At 43.1% G+C, this 21,180-nt stretch overlaps 1 protein-coding gene across 4 annotated transcripts; it reads right to left on the reverse strand.

Annotated features, from left to right (window-relative positions):
* LOC124272819 (UDP-N-acetylglucosamine transporter-like) lies at positions 1-19,850 on the reverse strand. 4 transcript variants are annotated; one of them, XM_046708039.1, is made up of 8 exons: positions 19,529-19,546; positions 18,043-18,100; positions 6,703-6,905; positions 5,592-5,847; positions 4,785-4,974; positions 2,884-3,002; positions 2,213-2,346; positions 1-1,727 (listed from the first exon to the last, which is right to left on the reverse strand). In XM_046708039.1, exons 2-8 carry the CDS (start codon positions 18,061-18,063, stop codon positions 1,625-1,627), a joined length of 1,026 nt encoding a protein of 341 aa, XP_046563995.1. In that variant the 5' UTR covers positions 18,064-18,100; positions 19,529-19,546; the 3' UTR covers positions 1-1,624. The 4 variants fall into 4 exon arrangements, with proteins under 4 accessions (XP_046563995.1, XP_046563991.1, XP_046563993.1 ...); XM_046708035.1 differs by lacking the exon at positions 18,043-18,100 and having other exon boundaries at positions 19,529-19,850; XM_046708037.1 differs by lacking the exon at positions 19,529-19,546 and having other exon boundaries at positions 18,043-18,245.
* Between the last annotated feature and the right edge of the window lie 1,330 nt (positions 19,851-21,180).

Below are 21,180 nucleotides of genomic sequence, written 5' to 3' on the forward strand. Positions count from 1 at the left end.
TTATAATGATAACAGGTTTATTTAGGATAGTATAATTAATGTAATATACTGACAGTATAGATTTGACACATCATGACAATAAATATAGTTGAATGAGATACATAACAATGCAAATGGACGGGAACGTTTACAAGGTGTGTGGGTCTGTGAGAGCTATTTTCAAAACTTCCTACATTCCAAATTGTTTTCAGTCTAATAATATCAAACAGGATAAAATTGTAACTGGAATTGTTGTTGCTGTCAGTCTCACATTAGACTATTGAGGTAGGAACTTATCTCATCTTTGGATTAAATTGTATTATTAAAACTGGAAAGACCCCTTCAAATAAATATATATATATATTCCCATGTGTTATTTATTATATGTGGAATATGAAAACTTAAAACAGAATAGTCATGGGATTAACACCAGGAACACATAGCAATGAAGCTGAAGGAGACCATTGCCACTTACAGGTCATCACTGCGGATACACCACCTTCACATGCTTGCCTTTGTTCCTGTAGTTTCAGTTTATAGATACCAATACCATGAAAGACACTGGTAGACACAACAATGATATATAAGAAGCTGGCATTCACATTCACTGTACTCCCTGCGCCCACCATATAGCATACATACATTACAATTCCACAATACAATACAACCATGGCCACCACAAACTGTTTGTTGGTTCTTCAGATGGTTTGGGTTCAGTGAAATTAAGAAATTGTGAACCGACAGAAGTGATAAATATTTTGATATGTTCTCTTCCCAGGTGTCAAATTCTCCAAAACAGATGGAATACTAGGGATCAGATTACTGATTTGTTTTAAATGAGTTATGTATCTTTCTTCTTTGCCAGATGAGGTGTGGCCCAACTAAGTGCGCCATCACCTTAAAATAATGTATTTGTTGTGAAGCCCTTTCGCTAAGCCACTTCATTTGTCAATTGTCTTGGTCAACTGTTTCAAGGTGTTCCTTAGTGGTCCATCGGGCCCATAGTGGTCCATCTCGGTCCATGATGTTCTGTAGTGGTCAGCTAGGATCCACAGTGTTACATAGTGTTTTGTCGAGGTCCATGGTGTTCCATGGTGCTCTTCTGGGATTCATGGCCTTATACAGTCTTACATAGTGTTCAATTCACTACAATTTCATGATGTTACAAGTGTTGACCTTGATAGTATGTGAGGCAGCATGATCTTGTTGCGTCATTCAACCTATGACAGTCACCACAAACTAGATATACAGTGCCCACCAAACACACTTACCTTCACTATCAGTCATACTGGTGATAACCAAATCATAAACAATGTACAGAGTCCTATGTACATTTGTTTAGTTCAAGTGTCTCTTTGGCCAATTCTTTGGACTTTGGAATGCAGCGGATATTTGGAGAATGAACATCCTTCATTTGGCGTTAACCTTCCCCGACAGTGCAATTTGACTGAGTTTGACTAGAAATGTCTGTAGGCTTGCTGGCGATGTTCCAGCATAGGTAGCAGTCCTCTTCGTGAGTGTAAAGAATGTCGATGTAACATGGCCTTCGAGGCTAGCACCATCGTTGATAAAACACGGATGTCCATCGGTTCCTCATTCGGAAGTAACTGTCAGTGATACAACACCTTGACTGGCTGATCCATTTCTATACCATATCCGATTTTGAGTGACCGTTCTGTTGCTGACGGGGGTCGGAACTGTAGAGGAAGGTGGCCGCTATCACAGTTGCCGCCCCGAGGAGGAATAAACTAGAGATGAGAAAGACGGAGAGTTAGTATCAACACTGAGACGAATGTTTGTCTTACCAGGACTGTGTAGATGATTACCATGGGTACCTATCTTATTGCTAATGGTATATTTACTGAATAACTTAATGGTGTGTATGAATACATTATAGTTCAACATTACTTGTAGAACTGACATATTACCGACACATCTAAATGACCGTCAGTTGGCTGTTAGAACGTCCTAGAGATCTTGATATACTTCAACATCATTGTTTATATTATATGTTGGGGATTCAGTGTATGTGTGTGCGTGCGTGCGTGCGTGCGTGTGTGTGTGTGTGTGTGAAAGAGAGCTATTTTTGTGCAATATTTCCCATAAATGACGGCGAGCTATACCAATCAATGCAATGTTTGATAGTGTGATCAAGGACCCACGATATTACTGGGGAGCTATGCTAACTAGAACCCTCCCTCCCCTGAGTGCAGAGGACGGTGACGATACTTACAAGTTGATGGTGAGGTCCCCGAGGATGAGGTAGGAGACGAGACAGGAGAGGACGATGGAGAGGGCTGAGGCGAAGCCCTTCAGGATGTTGTCGGCGTACTTGATGACCAGCGACACCACTAGCCCCAGCGCCGCCTGTAACAACAACGTCAGTTCCGTGGCTCCAAACAAACTAGTGGTGTAACACATGGCCAAACACACGGCATCAAGCAAGTAGATATATGATGTCGGTAGTGTTTATTCTGATTTTGAGGGTCAATAGAAAGTTATAGGAGTATAACTGCGAGGTGGACACATCTTGATGGTGTTTTTACTTGTGAATATGAATTGTTTGGTACACCTTTGACCAGTGTTTCAGTCATACCATTGTGTGTCAGATCAACCTGGGACGTGCAGCGACTGATGCTGACAGACCAGGGGTCATAAATAGTAAAGGCGCGAACCTCCTCACTCCACGGCACCTCACCCCACTGGGCCACCCGTGCACTCTGTACAGACTGTAAATATCTAACACTATAGCATAGACCACTTAAACAGTGCATCCCATTGTCGTCAGTGAACCATCTAGCCTTCATGAAGTTGACGTGACCTCTTCCATCACTATGAATGTGTTGATATATGACATATAAGAGTGGTCTAGGTATACTATGGTCATACATTGTCGTCACGCACCTGCTGTATGACTATCAGCCACGTGAGTACATTGTAGCCTTGGAAGAACCCGTCTTGGAGAATTGCCTCTGTGTCGGAGTATGCGGCACACAGGACACCAAATATAATCCCGGATACAGCTGCAAAACGTACATATCACGATAGAACATTTACCTGAAGTAATACATTTAAAGGTACTCTGTGTCTGAAATCATTTTAACCAAAGACAAGTTATTAAATTAAGAAAGTAAGAAAGTTTATGGATAACAACTTCTTTATTATATATGATGCGACGTTTCGGTATGGATTCTTATACCGTTGTCAAGCAAGAGTGAAGTACTACAGCACAGAACAGACTTATATACATGAACAGGGATTAAGTAATAACAACATGTAGGACTGAATGAGGGGGATTAACAATAACAACAAGGCACGGTGGCAATAATGTAGTGACAATAGGAAGCCAATGGTGGTGGAGGTAAAAAAACAAAATATACATGCTGATGAGATTAATTAACAATGATGGCTGAGGTGCTCTAATCTGTTGTTTTTATGAGATCATTGTATGCAGAAGGGCTGAGATATCCCTGGTCTCTGTTGATTGAGGGCTTGTGTCTCCGGATTTGAACTGCTTCTGCAAGTTTCCTTTGGTGAAGTCCTGGTGGTTTTTGGATAATATCTCCACATTGTCCCAAATTATGTTGTGATTGGGGCAGTTGATGATGTGGTCTGATATTGCTGATTTACTATCAGATTTAGTGGTAGATGATAAGTGTTCTTTGATTCTAATATTTATGGGCCGGGAGGTTTCGCCTGCATAGGCCTCGCCACAGTCACAGTTGATTTTATAGACAACACCTTTGGGTTGATGTTGTCGTTTAGAGGTGTTCCTGCCATTCGCTTTCAGAAGGGTTTTAGTGGTGTAGAGCTGGTAAAGTAGGTTTCGATGCCTGCTTCTCGCTTGAGGAGACGGCTGATGTGGTGAGAGGTTTTCCCTATGAAGGGGAAGGAGATACGAATAGGTGCTGGTTCAGGTTTGTTGGAGGCCGGTTTTCTTGTTGGGTGGAGTGTGGTGCTGATAATTTTATCGACCACACCACATCAGCCGTCTCCTCAAGCGAGAAGCAGGCATCGAAACCTACTTTACCAGCTCTACACCACTAAAAACCCTACTGAAAGCGAATGGCAGGAACACCTCTAAACGACAACATCAACCCAAAGGTGTTGTCTATAAAATCAACTGTGACTGTGGCGAGGCCTATGTAGGCGAAACCTCCCGGCCCATAAATATTAGAATCAAAGAACACTTATCATCTACCACTAAATCTGATAGAAAATCAGCAATATCAGACCACATCATCAACTGCCCCAATCACAACATAATTTGGGACAATGTGGAGATATTATCCAAAAACCACCAGGACTTCATTAAAAGGAAACTTGCAGAAGCAGTTCAAACTGGAGACACAAGCCCTCAATCAACAGAGACCAGGGATATCTCAGCCCTTCTGCATACAATGATCTCATAAAAACAACAGATTAGAGCACCTCAGCCATCATTGTTTATTAATCTCATCAGCATGTATATTTTGTTTTTTACCTCCACCACCATTGGCTTCCTATTGTCACTACATTATTGCCACCGTGCCTTGTTGTTATTGTTAATCCCCCTCATTCAGTCCTACATGTTGTTATTACTTAATCCCTGTTCATGTATATAAGTCTGTTCTGTGCTGTAGTACTTCACTCTTGCTTGACAACGGTATAAGAATCCATACCGAAACGTCGCATCATATATAATAAAGAAGTTGTTATCCATAAACTTTCTTACTTTCTTATTAGTCACCAACTTCTAAATGCCAATCAAACAGATCAAGTTATTAAATTGTTGTTGAACTTCAGTTTGATACCGATGATATTACCTAACTGAACGTTCCGGATCCAGAGCGACTGTTGGGACGACTTCAGCACCTTCTCGAAGTAGACACCAGCAAAGCCACTACTGAGACACATAGCAATCACAGCTGACAGGCCCGTCACCCAGGAAGCACTTCCCATCGTGTCTATGGTATTGACACACCCGTCACCATGACAACTGCGGGTCACCGGCAGCTGCCAGAAGAAGGTGTCACAGTCACAGAATCGACTATAAATATACATACGAGGGAAATCTGTCATTTTAAACGTATTTCTGATTTCTCCAAATGACTAAATTGGCATAAATTGGAGGACTGTTGGCATAAATCAGCTTTTTTCATAAGGTTTCCATGGAAATAGAACAAAGGTAATAAATGAAACAAGCTCGAGAGTGAACGTTTCAGGGAACCACCAATAATAGTTTCAGCTCTTTGCTACTTTCGTTCTAATACGGTTAACAATTTCTGATACTAACAACATCTCATTCTTTGAAGAAGCATACATTCCGTAATGGCCAATAGCTCCTCTCCGTTAGTCTCAGCTCAAACCAGCATGTGGTTCAGGAGAAACAACTTCAAGATCAAGATCAAGATGAAGATATTATAATGACAGGCAAAGTATGGACATTGCACATAGTTCAAAGTATCATAACATTGTGAAATTAGTTGACAGGAGAAATCAGACTTCCTTAACGACACCTGCGAAATTCAGTTATGATAACTAGTAGTACGTTGTGTTATAATCAGAAAACTGTAGTATATATCTATTGGAACACAGGAAGAAGAAGTGACGAAATGTCCGGGACTACTAACCTGCACCAGAGCTACGCCTACAGTCAACAGCACCAACGATGCCCACTTCAGATTGGCCAACTGCCGTTTGAGGAACATGACTGAGAACATGGCTGTTGTTAGGATCTTCAGCTGGTAGGTCACCTGGAAGGTTGCGGCGTCCAGGTTGGACACGGCCACGAACTGCAGGTTGTTCTGCAGGGTGTACAGCCCCGCCGGCACGGCCAGACGGGCGGTCTCGACAACCTGCTCCCTCACGCTGCTGGTGGACAGAGATCTGGAGGACAGGTGCATGTATCAGATGTATAGTCATGTGACAGTATGGCATGTATGCAGCAGTTGTCTGGGACATCCACTGCAAAGGTCGAGGCATGGCTGAGGTAGTGCGTGGATTTTAGATCTACCGCCCTTGTAAGTGGGAACAGAATCGTTCGATAAGGTTTTAGCATGTGACAGTTTCTAAACAGGGCGTTTCGGAGTTCTCTTCGGCGTGACTTGTGTATTTATTACTTGCCTAGTTGTGATACCTTTCTGTAAACACTGAATTCAAGCCAGCACCCAAGACTGTTATGGATTCGAGAACGGAGAGGCCTATTTCAATATATTCGACAGGAACACTTTCTGAACATTAGTAAATCAACTGGAATATGGTTTAGGGTGAGTTACCTATTGCTGATGACACGGTGATAGTAAACCGAAAACTGTGTTTGAATATAATTTATTTACTGATTTTCTAATATAGTTCTGTACCTGTACCTGTACTGTACGTGTACCGATTACTAGGTTGAATTTGTGCGTTTCATATTGAGAAACACCCCTTGGCAACTACACAAGGTTGGACGTTTTCGGTATATTTAACATAAATATCGTTATCTCATCTTGTAAGCGAGAGAAAGTCAGGCAAAGAGTTATATTACGTTTTAAAAAAACCGAGAGTGCACATTCGCTGATAACGACTTGAACTGATATTGAATTTATTAGAATGAATTTCCGAATTAATTTATTATTGCTACAACACTTCGTATTCTGTTGAATTAAAAATGCCGTTATGATTTGTAGATATTTACAAACTCTGCTGAATCTCCTCCATCAAACAATCGTGCTGTGGGATACGGAGAAAAGGTAAACTTACGAGTCCCCTGTAAACACCAACATGCTGATACATATCAGTAATTTGATGACCTCTGAGAGGATGACGGCCGTCGACGTCAGGTACCGTGGCCCGCTAACATGCGCAATGCGGGAGTAGCGTATTGTTAGAACGAGGCACGTTGTCTGTATCACGAGTGTGGCAAGACTAATCGCCTTCTTCTTCTCCATCGACATCAATCGTTTCTGGAACAGCAACAAAACCTCATGCAATATCGCTAGAACGTTTCAGCAAGCGTTCAATTGACACCCGTCAGAAATAGGATTTCAGATAAACATTTCCAATACTCCCATAAGTGAACTGAAATACATGACATAAATCGTTGGTCTCTGTTTGTCGCCTACCTACCTCCCCATCCCTCTTTCCATTTTCTTTCAGTAAACAAGCGAAAATATGTAAATGATGATCAGTCATGAACAAATACATTAAAGTCATATTTCTAGATCGACTAATCACCTTCACATTGAGAGGTTCCCGAGTTTCTACGGCCTGTCTATATCTGTCACGGAGTGTCATGGCGCAATGGTGGAGGCTAGACGATGTACTACAAGAATGTTCTGCTTGCATTAGAACACGTGTTGCAATACAGAGGACGACGTGTAACATCTGTCTCCCCGTTTACATCGGTTCCGATATAAATGTTAATTATTTATAAGGACAAATTTATAAATACAACAAAAAACATTACACAGATTATGTACAATCAATGATGTTGTAGATTACAGTACATGCTTCAGCAAACAAATGTATATGGCGGCGTACACACCGTACCGGCAGATGTTCAGGTGGTTAGGTCCCAAACTGCTACTGTTCCAAACTGCCTAAATCCCAAACTGCCAACAAAAACAGTGTAGGCAGCGTGGGAAAAGATTTTTTTTTTGCCCTCTAGAAAAATGGAACAGCCCGAGTATCAATGAAGAAGGGGTGCTTCGTTTGGAGTAAGGGATAATTAGGGGGATTATATTAGTATATATCTGTGCATCTACTTCTGTGTATAGTATGTTTTGAGTCTTCTCATCCAATAAAGACTACAAGACAAGTACAATGATATTGTTTTACTTTGCTTTGGGAAGCAGTTAGCATGCTTATATTGTAACCTCCAAAGCAGGATTAACTTAATTCTATTTGATCAAGTTGGGTAGGCTTGTTTTATCTATGTTGTTACAGGCTTTGTCTGTCTTGTCAGATTATGTCGAAAAACATGGTAAGGACTAAATTGTAGAGACGATCTCATCTTCTCAGTTAATAAAACTCCTAATATATTAGAAGGGGAACCAACTGTATCCATCACACAATGGCAAATGTTCAACGCGATCAATTCATCACTTCTCAAGCAGGAGGACAGCAAGTTTTCTTTGCAGGGTACCGATATCGCCTCAACGTCAGACAGCAGACCACAACACATTGGAAGTGTGTACGTTCTGAATGCAAAGGCCGCTGTTCTACAACTGGAGACTTCATGAAATCAACAACACCGCACAATGTCCCAGTGGAATCTGAAGATGAGATTCGAGTCCTCAGCAGACTGCGCCAGCGTGTACAAAAGGACGTCACATTCATTCGGCAGCTGTACGATCGTTCTCGAGTGTAAAGTCCTCCCTCTACCGGCACAGAAGCAAAGTTCTACAAACCCTACCCAAGTCTCTAGCTGATGTTCAACTCAGACAAAAGATGGACAGCAATTCTTTTGCATTGATGATGGTGACGACGACAAGATACTTGCTTTAGCTTCAGAGGACATGGCAGTATGGGAATACACCGTTCAGGTACTACACAATCGGTCCAATGTATTTTTGAATCAATTTTATGTTAAAAAAGTTAGTTATATTTAGTCAGTAATCTAAGCTTTCATTCTGTAGCAACACCCACAACCCTACCAATGACATCAGTTGTATATCGCGCTTAAACACGATAGCTGATACAGACATAGCTTCGGTAGATGCAGCCAGGGGCCTATTCTGATACTGGTAACCTACTCCGGCCACGATGGAGACAAACAAGGGGCACTGATGACTTATTCTGTACCTGATGCCCAATGTGGAGACAAGCAAAGGGGCACCGATGATCTATTCTGTCCCTGATGCCCATTTGAGAGACGAGCAAGGGGCACCGATGATCTATTCTGTCCCTGATACCAAACTGAGAGACAAACAAGGGGCACTGATGATCTATTCTGTCCCTGATGCGTATTTGAGAGACAAGCAAGAGGCACTGATGATCTATTCTGTCCCTGATACTCAACTGAGAGACAAACAAGGGGCACTGATGATCTATTCTGTCCCTGATGCCTATTTGAGAGACAAACAAGGGGCACTGATGATCTATTCTGTCCCTGATGCCTATTTGAGAGACAAACAAGGGGCACTGATGATCTATTCTGTCCCTGATGCCTATTTGAGAGACAAGCAAGAGGCACTGATGATCTATTCTGTCCCTGATACCCAACTGAGAGACAAACAAGGGGCACTGATGATCTATTCTGTCCCTGATGCCTATTTGAGAGACAAGCAAGGGGCACTGATGATCTATTCTGTCCCTGATACTCAATTGAGAGACAAGCAAGGGGCACTGATGATCGATTCCGTCCCTGATGCCCAATTGAGAGACAAGCAAAGGGTACTGATGATCTATTCTGTCCCTGATACCCAACTGAGAGACAAGCAAGAGGCACCGATGATCTATTCTGTCCCTGATACCAAACTGAGAGACAAACAAGGGGCACTGATGATCTATTCTGTCCCTGATGCGTATTTGAGAGACAAGCAAGAGGCACTGATGATCTATTCTGTCCCTGATACTCAACTGAGAGACAAACAAGGGGCACTGATGATCTATTCTGTCCCTGATGCCTATTTGAGAGACAAACAAGGGGCACTGATGATCTATTCTGTCCCTGATGCCTATTTGAGAGACAAACAAGGGGCACTGATGATCTATTCTGTCCCTGATGGCTATTTGAGAGACAAGCAAGAGGCACTGATGATCTATTCTGTCCCTGATACTCAATTGAGAGACAAGCAAGGGGCACTGATGATCTGTTCTGTCCCTGATACCAAACTGAGAGACAAGCAAGAGGCACTGATGATCTATTCTGTCCCTGATGCCTATTTGAGAGACAAACAAGGGGCACTGATGATCTATTCTGTCCCTGATACCAAACTGAGAGACAAACAAGGGGCACTGATGATCTATTCTGTCCCTGATACCCAACTGAGAGACAAGCAAGGGGCACTGATGATCTATTCTGTCCCTGATACCCAACTGAGAGACAAACAAGGGGCACTGATGATCTATTCTGTCCCTGATACTCAATTGAGAGACAAGCAAGGGGCACTGATGATCTATTCTGTCCCTGATGCCCATTTGAGAGACAAACAAGGGGCACTGATGATCTATTCTGTCCCTGATGCCTATTTGAGAGACAAACAAGGGGCACTGATGATCTATTCTGTCCCTGATACCCAACTGAGAGACAAGCAAGGGGCACTGATGATCTATTCTGTCCCTGATACCCAACTGAGAGACAAACAAGGGGCACTGATGATCTATTCTGTCCCTGATACTCAATTGAGAGACAAGCAAGGGGCACTGATGATCTATTCTGTCCCTGATACCCAACTGAGAGACAAGCAAGAGGCACTGATGATCTATTCTGTCCCTGATGCCCAATGTGGAGACAAGCAAGGGGCACTGATGATCTATTCTGTCCCTGATGCCCAAATGAGAGACAAGCAAGGGGCACTGATGATCTATTCTGTCCCTGATGCCCAATTGAGAGACAAGCAAGAGGCACTGATGATCTATTCTGTCCCTGATGCCCAATTGAGAGACAAGCAAGGGGCACTGATGATCTTTTCTGGATGTTCTGGTGTAGATGCGTGATGTTCTGACTGTCAGTGCGAGTCAAAGTGACTGTGCCAGTGCGTGATGTACGGCTACCATTCTTGCCTACAGCACTACATCTGTTACAGCCTGTGGCGTCTGACTGCAACATACACGGATGTATTGGGCCAAATGTTAATTGACGTTCAACGGTGGAGAGAAAATATGTTTACTGATGCACTTATATTCAGTGTGATGGAAAAGAATATATGTAGTAGCTGCGATAAACGAATCTCAATAGAAAGGGCGTTGACATACTGGACACAGATATGCTTACCGCGGCTTAGAATCGGGGGGAGAGATGCATGGTGTGTTTGGCCTACAGCTTAGATGTTGCTAAAGTGACATTTTAAACCCATTTTAAGTAGCTGGAATACAGATAATGTCAACACTGAATACAAAATTATGTATGTGTTGTGTTGTGCCCTGTAGATCTTGACCTGTACCTACTTCACCACGTGTTGGCACTATCGTTAGTAAGGCCCCTTGGTTGTACAAACATAAATGTTATTAGAAAGCCTATTTTAATTTTAACGGATCGTTAGTATGAAATAGGAAGATATAAAAGAAGGAAATGCTTGAGTTGATAATTATTCCACATCAAACGTTTTTAATCAACCAAGTTTGAACTTGCACATCTATGAGATACGGATGGACACATTCAACGCGACATTTGGTGAGACAGCTGGACAGATACAGTCTTTGACATACGGAGAGACAAAAGACAGATCCATTCAGTAAGAAGGGGACAGACCACCATACATTCACAATATCTGTCACAAGTCTACGTCATTGTAAAGGTCGTGATGTAACGTGATCACACATTAACACTCTCGTCTGTCACCCCAGACAGAGTTAACAGACTTGATTCTCCAAATACACAACCATTCGGTATCAGGTCGTCGAGGCAGGCCTAATTTATCCCTTCACGGAGCTAGAAGGTTACATACAAATGACAGAAACATTATTTCTGAAAAGTTCCATACATGACCTATAATAAAAGCGGAAACAAACGAGCTGATGGAATTCAACTGAAAGGTCGCAAGAAGGCGCTCTGCAGTGATTACACGATGTGTAATGAATATATGTGTATGAGGAACTATGCTCCACACTGTATGCCACAGTCAACATGCTATTTAAGTGGGCAGATCAGAGACCAATTACAGGCCACAGCAACAGCGGTTGTTGATAAGAGCATTGGTCCAACCATTTGTGCACGATCCTAGCGTGTATACATGGGCTGACAGTAGCTGAACATACATCATAAGCTTATTCTTTCGAGATTTGTTACAACCGAATATCAGAATCTTCATGTGTGCCTTTCGTATCATAGTTATAACAAACCATTTACAATGTATTTGGAATGCGTTATTGCAGGTCATCCGATAATCCTGAAAGAATCTTTCGTCATTATTTTTTCTTCACTCGGCATGAAAGCACACTACACTTAGGATGTATTAAGAAAGAATTAACCAACAGCCAACCGACTACCGCCAGAGCGTCCTCATGCGGTACTGTACAGTTGATGGATTCCGTCAGTAAGGTATTCCGCTAAGTGTAATTTGTACATCCGAACTACTCAGTGATCTGGCCAGGTGGTATCACCTGCTGGATGTGTCATGTGTTATAGCAGACTATACTCCTTACCTTCCGCTACACCAGCCTACCACCATGGCTACAGCTGACATACACTAGTGTCACTGGAGCGTGGATGACCGACATCAACGTTCACACCGGCCTCCTCCGTGTATAGCTCGCTGTGTTGACAGACAAGGAGGGGTGATGAATTACGATGTATGTCTCAGATATGCTAATATATAGAGAGAGGGTTCATTAGATTCGTCGCCACGAGTCAAGACGGATGGCCATGTGCTGACACATGTGCTGTTCAGTGTATGACCCTCGTGCCTCACATCCATAAATCAAATACATGTAACAGTAGATGATATGAAGACAGCAGTATATGCTATAATCATGGTACTGTGATAGGAAGTCATTTACACATTGACCAATCGGTACAGAGGTAAATAAAATCGGGTGTTCTACATACTGCAACTTCAAATAGATGGCACCATCGGCAATGGTTATAGGCCGCCATCACCCATGAACCATCATTGTCATTAAATGACATGTCGCTGGTCATACGTATACCGCGTTGAGTGATCCCTGTTTCCTGGTCACGGTGGCTACGTCACACATTTATAAGGGGGTTATAACTGTACCTACCGCTCCGAAGTAGGAATGATGGTGCGTCACGTCACGTGTACCGCAGAAGCAGTAACCGTACCCTACGCTGCGAAGTATGGATAATAGTACGTCACGTGTACCGCTGATGCAGTAACCGTACATCACACTCCGAAGTATGGTTAATAGTACGTCACGTCACGTGTACCGCTGATGTAGTAACCGTACATCACGCTCCGAAGTATGGTTAATAGTACGTCACGTCACGTGCACCGCTGAAGCAGTAATCGTACATCACGCTCCGAAGTATGGTTAATAGTACGTCACGTCACGTGCACCGCTGATGCAGTAACCGTACATCACGCTCCGAAGTATGGTTAATAGTACGTCACGTCACGTGCACCGCTGATGCAGTAACCGTACATCACGCTCCGAAGTATGGTTCATAGTACGTCACGTCACGTGCACCGCTGATGCAGTAACCGTACATCACGCTCCGAAGTATGGTTAATAGTACGTCACGTCACGTGCACCGCTGATGCAGTAACCGTACATCACGCTCCGAAGTATGGTTAATAGTACGTCACGTCACGTGCACCGCTGAAGCAGTAACCGTACATCACACTCCGAAGTATGGTTAATAGTACGTCACGTCACGTGCACCGCTGATGCAGTAACCGTACATCACACTCCGAAGTATGGTTAATAGTACGTCACGTCACGTGCACCGCTGATGCAGTAACCGTACATCACGCTCTGAAGTATGGTTAATAGTACGTCACGTCACGTGCACCGCTGGTGCAGTAACAACACCTCACGCTCCGAAGTATGGTTCATAGTACGTCACGTCACGTGCACCGCTGATGCAGTAACAATACCTCGCGCTCTAAAGTATGGTTAATAGTACGTCACGTCACCTGTACCGCTGGTGCAGTAACCGTACATCACACTCCGAAATATGGATAATAGTATGTGACGTCATGTGTACCGCTGAAGCAGTAACAGTACCTCACAGATCGAATTTCGGTGCCCGTGAAGATCCGGGTGAGAACTGGTGACTAACGGGATCGGGTGGTCAGACTCGCTGACTTAGTGAGTGAGTGAGTTTAGTTTTACGCCGCACTCAGCAATATTCCAGCTATATGGCGGCGGTCTGTAAATAATCGAGTCTGGACCAGATAATCCAGTGATCAAGAGCATGAGCATCGATCTGCGCAATTGGGAGCCCTCGCTGACTTAGTTGACACATGTCATCGTATCCCAATTGCATAGATCGATCTATCCTCATGTTGTTAATCACAGGGTTGTCTGGTTCGGACTCGATTATTCACAGACCGCCGCCAGATAGCTTTAATACTGCCGAGGCAAAGTTCGGTCAAATATACCATGTGTATGTCTGAAGCAAGGACTGAAGCTTACAATATAGACGGTGTTGCAGGCTAAGGTATGCTCCGGACTGTTGATCCATTTCAATAAAGAAGAATAGATTAAACAACTGAAATATATGTTTATGTCCATAAAGGGACGTTTAACTGAAGTGGCCAAATCAGATATGCCTATACCTAAGCAAATCAATAAGAAATGTATTACTCATAATGTTTTTGGGAGGTGGGGTAGCCTAGTGGTTAAAGCGTTCGCTCGTCACGTCGAAGACCCGAGTTCGATTCCCCACATGGGTACAATGTGTGAAGCCCATTTCTGGTGTTCCTCGCCGTGATATTGCTGGAATATTGCTAAAAGCGGCGTAAAACTAAACTCACTCACTCACTCATAATATGTTTTCAGTTTCATACAGCGTTTGCAGTTCAACGATGCCATGTGTAACTAGCTGGATATTCAGGGCAATAACAGTATTGAACTTCAATAATGTAACAGTATTGAACTTCAATAATGTAAAACAGTTGATTGCTGTGTTTCCATCGGATACTGCATCATTTAGCAAGTATTAATAAAGAATAAAGCAACAAGCTCAATATGCGGCCCTGTCGCACACCTGTCGGGGTGATATCAACAACGCCCATATCGGGTACCTGTATCATAATGATCACTTCGGGTAGAGGATCACCCTGCCAGCCCCAATGACTGTAGTGTGCGATAACCTAATGCACCATTTAGCCGCACTTAACTGCACACAGAGATATGTGTGAGAGGTATTCTTTGATATTTTTCTTTGAGTTCTTAGGTACTGGAAACCGCCTCCGTGGTGTTGTGGTTAGAGCGTCCACCAGGAGAGCGGAAGGTCGCGGGTTTGATCCCCGGCCGCGTCATACCAAAAGATGTTAAAATATGGTACTTGTTGGTCCCTTCATGGCGCTCGGCATTAATGGGAACAACAAGGACTGGTCGGCTCGGAGTCAGTATAATGTGTCCGAGTGGGGTATTCATGCTTCACTGCGACATGGTATCTCAGTTAACCAGCACTTAGAAAACCGGAGTCGTAACTGGGTTTAAGTCTGGGCCAGTACAAGCAGCCACACATAAACGCGCATACACTTGGTCATATGAACGAAATATTCTTAAGTACGACGTTAAACACCATTTCACCTCACCTCACCTTACCTCACCTCAGGTACTGTTGTCAGTTCTTGAGATCAAAGAATAACCATTAAAAATACTGATTTGGACTTTTATCATTAAATTTTGTAATGCATTTGGATCATTGGTAATCTCCAGCAGCTGGTCACTGAATATGAACACAGAGCATGAATGGATCAATGGAGCTGGTGACTTGTCATATCGCCCCGAGAAGTGTGGGATCATTGGTTGTCGTACACAGCTGTAACCGGCTACATCCACACAGTTCAAGAGAGTTCACTGGACCAGCTTACAACAGAACCACTCGTACAATCAATTTATGATACAAAACAGTCACTGATTGTTCCCGTCAAGTTATAGGTATAATCAATACATAACTTACCTCAGTGAACAGATGTGTCGACTCCCGGCTCACACCTGGTAGTAAGTGTAATTATCGGTAATGTAACGAGGGGATAGGTTTGTTGAAAACAGTTAATTTGGTCCGTGAATAATACATAAAATCCCTTTTGAGATTACCTATCTGACTTTATCGGGAGTTGGTGTATTTTCGTATTATAGATATCCAATCATCCACCACTATATTGTATTCACAACCTCTACCATATGGTATTGTACTAGTGTTCTTGCTATGATACGACTTCTACCAGTGGATATCCACTGCTTGTGACAGTATACGACTTCTACCAGTGGTTATCCACTGCTTGTGACAGTATACGACTTCTACCAGTGGATATCCACTGCTTGTGACAGTATACGACTTCTACCAGTGGCTATCCACTGCTTGTGACAGTATACGACTTCTACCAGTGGATATCCTCTGCTTGTGACAGTATACGGCTTCTACCAGTGGATATCCACTGCTTGTGACAGTATACGGCTGCCAACAGCGTGTTTACTGTGTAGCCGTTGCAGTAGACTGTTGTCCGTTTGGCTCAAAATCGGACCGATGAATTGCAGTCTTAACTCGAAAACTACTAAACATATAATACTCAAGGAATCACTGATCATAATCAAGACATAGTTCACTATTTGTTACGAGGGAGGGGTGCAAAGAGAGGAACAGCCAGGTGTGCGAAAAAGGATGGAGACAGCACAGCACAGCACAGTTAAATTACATTTGTGACGTCATTCCATTGTTTGCTCGCTCCATTACTTTTCGGGAATGGAGCGATGTGTACCAGTTTCAAATTAAGGCTTTCATTTTGTCATTTTGACATTTAATTTTGATAACAGAAATATCCCCAGTTCTTTGAATGTAATTTAAGCAGGGTAATATCCTCGTAACTTTCCATTCCTTAAAAATAGTGTGCCTCGGCCCCTCCGGGGCCTCGGCTCCATTACTTTTAAGGAATGGAGAGTTACTCGGACATTACCCTCTACGTAAATGATTCAATAACTTTGTCGGCACATGTGCACGTGCTCCGGGTACACCTGGCTGTTCCTCTCTTTGCAATCCTCCCTCGTAACAAATAAGGAACTGTGTCAAAATGTTAATGATCGTTTGTTAAACAACGTTTTTTATTTTTAGGACATAAATTCTGCAAAAATGTCACAGAGTTGGTCTGATGTTTTGATTATGATCAGTGTTTCATTGAGTATTATATGTTTAGTAGTTTTCGAGTTAGACTGCAATTCATCGGTCCGATTTTGAGCCAAACGGACTATAACAGACGTATTCCATTCTGTATTAAGCTACCCCGTTTGCTACGCGTTTCAAAGGCCCATTTCTAATGTTAAGCAGATGAATGCACCATGCTCCTGGCTAAGCTGAGGAAGCCTGTATTTGGTTAGACTCAGAAGTTACTACAGTGTGTACGTCAAGCTTGGCTCAGCCAGTTAATACAACCTGTACGAGGAAAACCAAACAGTTGATACAGCTTGTACAAGACAGAACACACGCACATCCTACAGTCTCTACGATGCTATACTTATCTACATGCTGTAAGAAACTAAGACCCAACAACCTGTACGAGGCTAAGGTGAGAAGGATTATAAGTCTGAATGAGGCTTCGCTCAGCCAGTTGTTATACGTCATACACAGGCAGATCGTACATCGTGTACTATGTCATACACAGGCACATCGTACATCGTGTACTATGTCATACACAGGCAGATCCTACATCGTGTACTATGTCATACACAGGCAGATCCTACATCGTGTACTATGTCATACACAGGCACATCGTACATCGTGTACTATGTCATACACAGGCAGATCCTACATCGTGTACTATGTCATACACAGGCAGATCCTACATCGTGTACTATGTCATACACAGGCAGATCCTACATCGTGTACTATGTCATACTCAGGCAGATCCTACATCGTGTACTATGTCATACACAGGCAGATCCTACATCGTGTACTATGTCATACACAGGCAGATCGTACATCGTGTACTATGTCATACTCAGGCAGATCCTACATCGTGTACTATGTCATACACAGGCAGATCCTACATCGTGTACTATGTCATACTCAGGCAGATCCTACATCGTGTACTATGTCATACACAGGCAGATCGTACATCGTGTTTCATGTCATACTCAGGCAGATCCTACATCGTGTACTATGTCATACACAGACAGACCGTACATCGTGTTTCATGTCATACTCAGGGAGATCCTACATCTCTTACGCCTTGTATGAGGCTTAGCCCTCGCAGATCTTACGCCTTATATGAGGCTCCGTCAGGCTGGTGACACAAAGTGACTTACCATGTACTTGTGCTGCAACATGGCTCTTGTGTTAGCTCAGGTATGGCTCCCGTGTATTCTAGTTGACAGGACAAACATCACATTTACTGTAATGATTTGACCGGACGAGCTGTGCAGCCCAGGTGAATACTGTACACGTCACGCGAGTGAAACATATGCCATATATATACAGGTGTACTCATCCAGCATATCACCCACAGATTGAGGGAACGCTGGTGTCATCTTACGTCACGCCACATAGCTCCAGGACCTGACACTTGTGGGCGCATTTTTTTCCTAAATATTATGTATACGTGTTCAGTAATATTATTCGGTAAGAATGTTTAACAAAAAGAGGGAGATAAATTGCATGCCAACAAAATATACCTTTTCAGAAGTTTGGCTTAATTCCTCTCAATCTCAACTCAATCTCAACTCTATCTCAACTCCGTCTCGACAACCGCACTTATACCCGGAAGCGACATGTAAGGTCATTAAAGTGTGAAACTGCAGGTTATGCTTGGGCGAGCAGAAAACAAGGTCTTGGTATGGTGAAAACCTGCGCGAGGTCAAAGTGACCACTGTACACGCCCGATGTGTACACATTTTAGAAAGAAAGTACGTTAACTATATATTTGTACTGACAATATTTTGTTACAACGAAGCCTCAGAAACATGGAGCAGTATACCGACTGCAAGACAACCATATGGCCAGCGTATAGATTCGTGATTCAACATTATATAGCTGTATCGATTCGAAGGTAAATACATTATTCACATGCGGAATACAATTTCAGGAAAACTGAAAACTATCCAGGTGTTAATGTTAGAGGAAATCGCTGTTGACTTGAGACCAGGTGGGATTCCCATGTCAGCCGTGTACGTTATACAGCGTGGTAACGGGGATGTGACCGACTGGCGGGTGTAGTGATGGAGGTACTGGTATATTTATCAAAGCCGTGATCAGGCTGAAATAACATCATTGTAATCGATACTTCTATACCAACAATAAGTATTTACTGTCGTAAACGGGGTCGATTCCTAAAATGTTTTATCATCTAAAACATGACAAGAAATCAAATACATAACAGGGCTGATGCCACGCGTAATGGAAACTGATTTACTGCGCGTGTAGATTTATTTGGGTATTCAGAATCAGTTTGAAGCCCACTCACTTTAATGATACATCAGTTCTGATTTGTTTCATTCCCAAACTATGATGACCAATATTATTTGTCTTCAGGAAAGTTCATTCTAGATCTGAGGCAAGGAAAATGAGAGACATATTGTCTCAGTCAACATGACTGCGCGTATGTATGCAAAACGCGAGTTATTGTAACAATATGCTATGGGTAAACCTAGGTACAATCATTGGCAGAATCAATACACTGTAGGGGGCTAAAGCGTTAGTGACACGTATTGGTGCTACAGCAGTGCAAGTGCACCTACCTGGTTGGCGTCGCCATCCATCGTGAAGGGACCTACTCAAGACGTCATGGGGACTTACCGATGCTGATGTTAGCTTGAGTCGGATCCGCCATATTGTACATTTTGTCAACCAGATGTTGTACCAGTCGTGGTGCTTGTTAGCTTTGGCTCGGGGTACCAGGTTGGATCCTAGTGCTGTGTGAGAAACGGTTGTGAACAGACAGGTTTGCCGACCTTCCTCCATACAGAACATAACAGGCACCGCGATGTCAACGACAGTCGCCCTCAGCAGAGAGGAGGTTGACAATGAATACAGGTGTGCCTGCCCGCTCTGGGACCACGGCAAGGATCCCACCTGTCATGCTGTGCTGGCTGAACAGTTAAACCTGGCTGTCGCTCTCTCCATAGGAATACAATAACATGAATTTTATCACCCCAGTAGCGCTGTTGTTTCTTTGTGGATAGTATGTAAATGATTTCTTCAAATGACACCCTTCTGCCTGAGCACAGGGTCGATATAATAGAAAGTGTGCACACAAGACACGTACACTGTCATTCTACATATGTGCTTTTTCACTAGTTGTAAACACCTGCACCGGTGTTGTGAATAGGATTTATGCTGTTCTTTCACCCACGCCTTGTAAGATGTAATCATGACAATTGTGTTGGGTGTGGTGCTCAAAATGGGGACAGTTGCCTGTATACGCTATGGATATTTAGACATGAACGGACCGAGTTCCAGTCTAGGCAGTTCACACACCAGTAATCTGCACCTTCATTATGAGGTGCACCACCATTAGGTGTCAACACACACCGCGGGGGTGGGAAGGAGGGGCGGGGATGCCGCGATGCCAGCTGTGACAGGCCCGGTGAGAGGCCCGGTGAGAGCAGTGAGTGGTATTAGCTTAGTTCTGATAACAAGGCTCTGCAATCGATTTCATGGTTGCAAAATAGATGTTTGGGTGGTATGCAACATCTGACTTCTTCTTTCCCATCAAACTGTGGTATGTTCCACTGTTGAATAAAGTGTTGTATTACCTATGTTTATTATCATGTCGTACGTGTTTCCCTTGCATTTCGCACCCACCAATGATGTTATTACTTGTAGTTGCTTTGGGTTTTCTACTCATATTGTTGTCACAGGAGTAGAGCGTCAACATTTTATAGGTGCTTGTGTGATTTACAATGTAGTGGAGTTACAAGTGTGTGCGGTTTGACCCGAGACACATCCGCGTTTGAAATGGTCTAAAGATATTCGGCAACCCATGCTTGTCGTAAGTGAGTGAGTGAGAGAGTGATTTTAGTCCTCAGCAATATTCCAGCTATATGGTAGGTAGGTAGGCCGGCCGGCCGGGTGGTCAGGCTCGCTGACTTGGTTGACACACAACGTATCCCTTCACGATCGATGCTCATGCTGCTGATCATTGGATTGTCTGGTCCAGACTCGACATTTACAGACCGCCGCCATATACATGATTTAGCTGGAATATTTCAACAAACCAACAGGTGTGTGTGTGTGTGTGCATTTTACACACGTAAATGATAACAAATGTTATATTTATTAAGTGCCATAGTATAAAAAGTATTTCATCTTGTATATTTTGGCATTAGATTATGTAAGATTCTGATAAACCAGCTGTCCGATTGGTATTAGTTGTCAAGTAGCCTCTGAGGACATGAATACACTGTGTCTGTTTAGGCAAATTACTGGCTACTGTGCCGCCACCCTAC

The sequence above is a fragment of the Haliotis rubra genome, unplaced genomic scaffold (genome assembly GCF_003918875.1).
Source record: "Haliotis rubra isolate DU_JTF1 unplaced genomic scaffold, ASM391887v1 Scf173, whole genome shotgun sequence".
Classification (NCBI taxonomy): Eukaryota; Metazoa; Mollusca; class Gastropoda; order Lepetellida; family Haliotidae; genus Haliotis; species Haliotis rubra.

Excerpts from the sequence above, each read along its gene's own strand:
- LOC124272819 (XM_046708035.1), bottom strand. The coding sequence starts at position 19,702 with ATGTTCTGTATGGAGGAAGGTCGGCAAACCTGTCTGTTCACAACCGTT. Across the intron at positions 4,975-5,591 it reads TAGGCGTAGCTCTGGTGCAG|CTGCCGGTGACCCGCAGTTG; the intron begins GTTAGTAGTCCC and ends TTCTTCTGGCAG. Across the intron at positions 1,728-2,212 it reads GGGGACCTCACCATCAACTT|TTTATTCCTCCTCGGGGCGG; the intron begins GTAAGTATCGTC and ends TCTCATCTCTAG.